This window comes from Portunus trituberculatus, chromosome 7 (genome assembly GCF_017591435.1).
Source record: "Portunus trituberculatus isolate SZX2019 chromosome 7, ASM1759143v1, whole genome shotgun sequence".
Taxonomy (NCBI): Eukaryota; Metazoa; Arthropoda; class Malacostraca; order Decapoda; family Portunidae; genus Portunus; species Portunus trituberculatus.
The window spans coordinates 2244413-2251260 of record NC_059261.1 but is presented as its reverse complement, the minus strand read 5'-3'; the positions used below and the strand labels follow the sequence as shown (position 1 = coordinate 2251260).

The 6848-nt window shown below is 49.8% G+C and overlaps 1 protein-coding gene across 1 annotated transcript in view; it reads right to left on the bottom strand.

Annotated features, from left to right (window-relative positions):
* Positions 1-437: 437 nt before the first annotated feature.
* LOC123520561 overlaps positions 438-6848 on the bottom strand; it is an 18619-nt gene continuing 12208 nt past the window's right edge. Inside the window, 2 exon segments of the mRNA XM_045282950.1 lie at positions 438-4831; positions 4833-5975. Of these exon segments, the coding sequence (XP_045138885.1) occupies positions 3394-4831; positions 4833-5975 (2581 nt within the window). The 3' untranslated portion in view covers positions 438-3393.

Below are 6848 nucleotides of genomic sequence, written 5' to 3'. Positions count from 1 at the left end.
GTGAGTAAACTGATAAGGAGAGGAAAAAACAAGGAAAAAAAGGAAAAAAATCGAGTGTTTACGAGAATGTGTTTTGTTTAGCTGAGTTTGGTTGAGTTTGCTTGTCTTTTGTCCCAGCGTTGTCTCGTCTCAGTGTTGTCTCAGTGTTGTCTCGTCTCAGTGTTGTCTCAGTGTTGTCTCGTCTCAGTTTGTCTCAGTGTTGTCTCAGTGTTGTCTCGTCTCATTTTGTCTCAGTGTTGTCTCGTCTCAGTTTGTCTCAGTGTTGTCTCAGTGTTGTCTCGTCTCAGTTTTCGTCTTAGTTTGTCTCAGTGTCCTTAATTTGTCTCGGTTCTTGTCTTAATTTGTCTTAGCGTTGTCTTGTCTCAGTGTTCGTCTTAGTTTGTCTCAGTGTTGTTTCAGTGTTCGTCTTAGTTTGTCTCAGTGTTGTTTCAGTGTTCGTCTTAATTTGTCTCAGTGTTGTCTTGTCTCAGTGTTCGTCTTATTTTGTCTCAGTGTTCATCTTAGTTTGTCTCAGTGTTGTCTTGGCTCAGTGTTCGTCTTAGTTTGTCTCAGTGTTCGTCTTAGTTTGTCTCAGTGTTGTCTCAGTGTTCGCCTCAGTTTGTCTCAGAGTTGTCTTGTCTCAGTGTTCGTCTTAGTTTGTCTCATTGTTGTCTCAGTGTTCGTCTTAGTTTGTCTCAGTGTTGTCTCAGTGTTCGTCTTAGTTGTCTCAGTGTTGTCTTGTCTCAGTGTTCGTCTTAGTTTGTCTCAGTGTTGTCTTGTCTCAATGTTCGTCTTAGTTTGTCTCAGTGTTGTCTCAGTGTTTGTCTTAGTTTGTCTCAGTGTTGTCTTGTCTCAGTGTTCGTCTTAGTTTGTCTCAGTGTTGTCTTGTCTCAGTGTTCGTCTTAGTTTGTCTCAGTGTTGTCTCAGTGTTCGTCTCAGTTTGTCTCAGTGTTGTCTTGTCTCAGTGTTCGTCTTAGTTTGTCTCAGCGTTGTCTTGTCTCAGTGTTCATCTTAGTTTGTCTTAGTGTTGTCTTGTCTCAGTGTTCGTCTTAGTTTGTCTCAGCGTTGTCTTATCTCAGTGTTCGTCTTAGTTTGTCTCAGTGTTGTCTCGTCTCAGTGTTCGTCTTAGTTTGTCTCAGTGTTGTCTTGGCTCAGTGTTCGTCTTAGTTTGTCTCAGTGTTGTCTCAGTGTTCGTCTCAGTTTGTCTCAGAGTTGTCTTGTCTCAGTGTTCGTCTTAGTTTGTCTCATTGTTGTCTCAGTGTTGTCTTGTCTCAGTGTTCGTCTTAGTTTGTCTCAGTGTCCTTAATTTGTCTCAGTTCTTGTCTTAATTTGTCTTAGCGTTGTCTTATCTCAGTGTTCGTCTTAGTTTGTCTCAGTGTCCTTAATTTGTCTCAGTTCTTGTCTTAATTTGTCTTAGCGTTGTCTTGTCTCAGTGTTCGTCTTAGTTTGTCTCAGCGTTGTCTTGTCTCAGTGTTTGTCTTAGATTGTCTCAGCATTTATTAAACTTCAGTTAAATTTTAGCTCACGGTTGGGTTTATTTGTTTTTTGTTCAGTTTGGTTGAGTTAAGTTAATTTTTGTTAAGCTTAGATAAGTTTAGTTAAGTTTGATTCAATTTAATTAAGCTTTAGTTCAGTTTTGTTGAGGTTTTGTTCAGTTTAGTGAAGTTTTAGTACAGTTTAGTTCAATTTCATCTTGGTTTAGATAATTTTAGTTCCATTTAGTTCAGCTTTACCCTAATTTAGTTCATTTAAGTTTCACCTCAGATTTGTTAAGTTTGACCCTGGTTCACTTGACAATTTATTTTTTACTTGAGCTTTGTTAAGTTTGACCACTGGTTTAGCGCGGTTTAGTTATTTTTACTTACGATTAGTTAAGTTGAATTTCAGTTTAGTAATTCGGTTTGCCTAATTTGAGTTTAGATTAGCTAAGGTTGATCATTCAGTTAAGTTATATTTTGTTCAGTTTAGTTCAGTCGATTTAAGTTCAGTGTTGTTTAATTTTCTGGTTAGGTCAATTTAGTTCAGTTATAATGAAGTTTATTCCAGTTTATCTAAGTTCAATTCAATCTACTGCAGTTTTAGCTCAGTTCAGTTCAGATTAGTTTAACTTATTTCAGCTTAGTTAAGTTTTAGCTCAGTTTGATTAAGTTTAGTTCCTTTTTATTTCCGTTTAGTTCAGTTCAGTTTAAGTTTAATTCAGTTCAGGTCACTTTGCTTCGGTTTGCTTAAAGTTTCGTTAGTTTAGTTCATTATAGTTTGAGTTAATCTTAGCTCGTTTAAGTTCTTTAGGTTATTTGGCTCAGTTTAGTTTAGTCTGTCCTTGCGCAACTGTGAAAGAACACGAGTAAGGCTATAAAGAAAATGGGAGACTTGATTTTTCTCTAAGCATTTGTAAAGAAAACGAGATTAAGGAGGTAGTGTTTGGTTGGGTTGTGTTTGTTTTGTTCGTGTTTTATTATTTCTGTCATTGTCTTTATTTGTGAGATTACAACATACGCAAAATACAAAACGATTATTATTTCTCTTCAGTATTGCCTCTAAAAAACTTATAATTTATTCATTTATCTGATCTAAAAAAGTTACTCATTTCAATTAAACCTACGCACGTACGTATATATTATGAATTATTGCGTTTAGTGTGTTTTTTATTTATTCACATTTTAGTCTACCATCGCTCCAGTTACCATTATTATCATTCTTATCTACCATCTATGTGTTCCTGTGTGTGTGGCGACATAATGAGGCGCCGTGTTGATAGCGTGCTTAGGCCTACCGCTTAAATAGGCCTCAGCAGGGGAAACAAGGGGGGCGGGGCGCGGGTAGGCCTAACTCGAAATTTATTGGTGGGAAATTCTTGAAGAAATTTCTGATGAGGGGTGATGTGGTTTATATATTGGCGAATTTAGCGGCAAGGTGTATTAAAGTTGTGATTGAATTGTCTGGCGCTGAGATTGATGGCGCTGTTGTGTGTGTGTGTGTGTGTGTGTGTGTGTGTGTGTGTGTGTGTGTGTGTGTGTGTGTGTGTGTGTGTGTGTGTGTTGCGGGGCCCCGGGGGTAAGGATGGGTGGGACTGCGCCCCTTCTCTCCTCTTCTCACTACAGAAATACTTGCCTATGGAAGAACTGCCTAAGGTGGAAGTTTTAGTGTGTGTGTGTGTGTGTGTGTATGTGTGTGTGTGTGTGTGTGTGTGTGTGTGTGTGTGTGTGTGTGTGTGTGTGTGTGTGTGTGTGTGTGTGTGTGTGTGTGTGTGTGTGTGTGTGTGTGAATGTTTATGTTGGTAAACGTTTAGGTGTGTGTGTGTGTGTGTGTGTGTGTGTGTGTGTAAGTGTGTGATGTGCAGCCAGCCAGCCCCGCCCCGGCCTACACGGTAGTCTCGTAGTCCACACAGACGAGGTCTTGGGGCGGGGCGCGGCGTCACCACGAGTCCTTCTCAGGCGGCAGCAGCGGGTCGTGTGTGGCGCTCTTCACGCCGTGGCTGTTGTTCTCCACCACTGCCGCCGCCACCGCCTTTACTGCTTGCGAGCGGCGGCGGTGCACCACCACGGCGGCCAGCAGCGCCGCTAGCGAAGCCACCAGCACGCCGCCAGCCGCCAGGTACACCCAGGGCATGGCCGCCAGCAGGCCGCACGCCGCCGCGCCCTCGTCTGTGCCAGCTGGGCAGTGCGACTCGCCGTCGCACCACAGCTGCGGTGGCAGGCAGGCGCTGATCTCCGGGCAGCGGTGCGGGCACAGGTCGGCACCAGCGGGCGACAGCGGCGCCGTCTGTAGAGGGCGCCACACGCTGACCCAAGATACCCTGAGCGGCACAGAAGCATTGCCGGCCACCTCCAGCAACAGGTCGCGTGTCTCTTGTTGGCGCCGCCCTGGATGCTGATGGCGCCCTGACCCCCTGCCGCTCCCTGGGGCGCTGCGCCACCCGCTGCTGAACACTGCGGTGTAGGCGTGGCTGGCAGTGGGGCACACGGAGGCGATGGGGGCCAGGCCTCCCGGCGCGTACACATTGAGTCTCGCCGTTGCGGCGCATGATTCCTGGGTGGCGGAGTGGCCCGGTAGGCGTAGAAAAAGGAAGGAGCCATCCGTAGCTGTGACGAGGCGAGGCAGCGCCAGGCAGGGGTCGCTGGCGGCGCCCTCCAGGCTCTCCGCTGACCCGCCTACCGTGAAGTTCCCGAAGCGGCCCGAGAGGCGGCGCGCGGTGGCGTCGCAGGCGGCGTCCTGCGGCGCGGTGTCTACGATGGAGTATTCGCCCTCGAAGAAGAAGTGTGTGTAGTCGTGGTGCGCCGTCATGGCAGGCACGCTGAACACCAGCTGCAGGCGAGGCGTGTAGCTCAGCAGCGAGAAGGGCCGACCTCGTGGCGTGGCGCACAGGCAGGCGCGCGTCATGGCCACGTCCTGCCATGGCCGCTCCCGCACCCAGATGGCGGCCTGTCCCTCCGCGCCGGCGTGCGAGCATTCGTACCGCAGCGAGGCGTGGCGGTATTCCGTGCTGCACGCAGCGCCCATGCGTGACCGGATGATGCGCAACGCCACCCGTTGGTGCGGCGCCGCTTCGAATGTGTACACACAACGCAACTTGCGCGATCCACCGCGCCCGAACAAGAATACGTCCCTCGGCGAGGCGAAGAGTCCCTCCGGCCGCAGCGTGAAGGTGCGGTCACACGGGCCGCCCCCGGGGGTGGGAGTCCCCCACTGCCGTTTGTCCACAAACTCGTAACGCGCCAGAAACTCTATGTGCGAGGGCGCCGTGCCCGCCGCGTACCTGAGGGAGAGCGTGAGTGACGGCGAGGAGGACACGTAGCTCTCTGCGGGAGGGCAGGGCGCGGCGTGTGGGCCCGGGGCGTGCACGCCCGAGCACACGCGGCAGCTTGTCAGGGCGGCAGAACCTGCCGAGTAGCGTAGGGCCCAGGGTGATGTTGTCTGGTGGCGCGGTGTGATGCAGGTTTGGCGGCGCGGCGGTGGCAGTGGCGGGGTCGCCGTCGGTGATGGTGAGGGTGTTGGAGCAGTGGGCGGGGGGTGGCATCTCTGGGTGGTGCACGTGGCGGTAGTGCAGGAAGTAGAGCCACACCACCTCGGAGGGCTCGGCCAGCAGACGCCACCAGCAGGTGGTGTTGGGCAGCAAGGAGTGTCCCGGCGCCTGCAGGTAGCCGCTACGCTGGCCGCGGCTGCTCACCTCGTGGGAGCACAGCTCGCCGGGCCGCACGTAGGCCGTGCTGGCGCGGTCCACGAACTCCACTTCCACGTCCAGCTCGAAGCCGAAGGTACGGCGGCGCGGCGAGTCCTGAAACGGAAAGTCGAAGGGCGAGGCGTGGAAGACGAGCAGCAGGTCAGACCCGCTGGAAGTGATGCCGCTGAGGGGCGCGCCGCCCTTGCACAGCGTGGCCAGCACGGCGGCGCGGGTCGTGCGGCCGTCATAAGCCACGAGGTAGTCGTGTAGCACGTGGCACGCCGCGCCGACCTTCATTTGCTGTTCCCTCGACAGGTGCGGCGCGTTGCGGTCCTTGATGTAGATGAGGTGCGGGTTGCGCTGCCGCACGCGGATGAGCGCCACCTTGCCGTCCGGCACTCGCGTCTGGCGGATGTGGAAGTGGCAGGTGAGGTTACGCGGGTACATGCCGGGGAAGTTCGGGGACTGCACCTTGCAGTTCTTCTTGTCGCAGTTCTCGAAGACTCTGTCGCAGAACGTGTTAGGCACGTCCTCGCCGCGGTACTTGGGGCTGTAAGGTGCGCCATACCGTAGCACCGCACGCTCCTTCTGCAGGAAACGGTATGACAGCCGGAGCATGACGGAATCTTGCGGGGAGAAGGCGGCGGGCCCATCCTTGGTGCCGTCGTCCAACCTGGTGAACACCCGGATCATGAGACTCACTGCCGAGGTCTCCGAGTAGAACACGTTGTGGCCCCAGGAGTCCCCGCACCAGTAGCCCGCGTTGAGGGGCCTGCTCAGCTCCTCGATCTGCATATAGCCGTCAGGGCAGCCCGCCGCGGTGTGCGACTCGAACCTGCGGGAGGAGGGAAGGATGCACACCACACACTACGCGCCATGCACCACACCACACCACCACACACACACACACACACACACACACACACACACACACACACACACACACACACACACACACACACACTTCATCTCACCTCACCTCACCTCACCTCACCTCACCTCACCTCACCACACTGCACCACATCAGAAGAACTTGTCAGTATATATTACACCCTCTGTTAACCCCATTTAATGTATTGTGTGTCAGTGTGGGGGTGTACGTGGCCCTCTTTTCTAAACAGATTACAAATGGCCCAAAATAAAATATTCCGGTGCATATTTCACATGAGGAAATATGATTCAACATATGATGTAATTTCCACTTAGAAATTTCTCAATTTCAGTAACATTCATAGATACTTTTTGTTAATATTTATGTACAAAAGCCTCACACAGACACATGGAACCCATCCTTTCCAAATGGTATGCACATCACATAACACATGCAGTAATAATGTCAATCTTGTCCTCAGTTCAGAACAGTTCTTTTCAGAAACAGTGTGTTTTGCTCCGGACCTCATATTTGGAATGCTCTCCCAATAGAAATGAAACTTCTAGTTAATACGTAGTGGTAATCTGCCTACATTGAAAAAATCTGTAAAATCACATTTATTTGCACTCCAAAACAGTCTAAATTAAGTGGTATCTAAAACTGTTTTATTATTATTATTATTATTATTATTATTATTATTATTATTATTATTGTTGTTGTTAATTATTATTCTTATTATTGTTCTTAGCACTTTTATTATTACTTAGTTATCATGGTTATTATTGGTTATTTCTTATTACTATGGTTATAATTTGAGATTTTTTTTTTCCTACTATG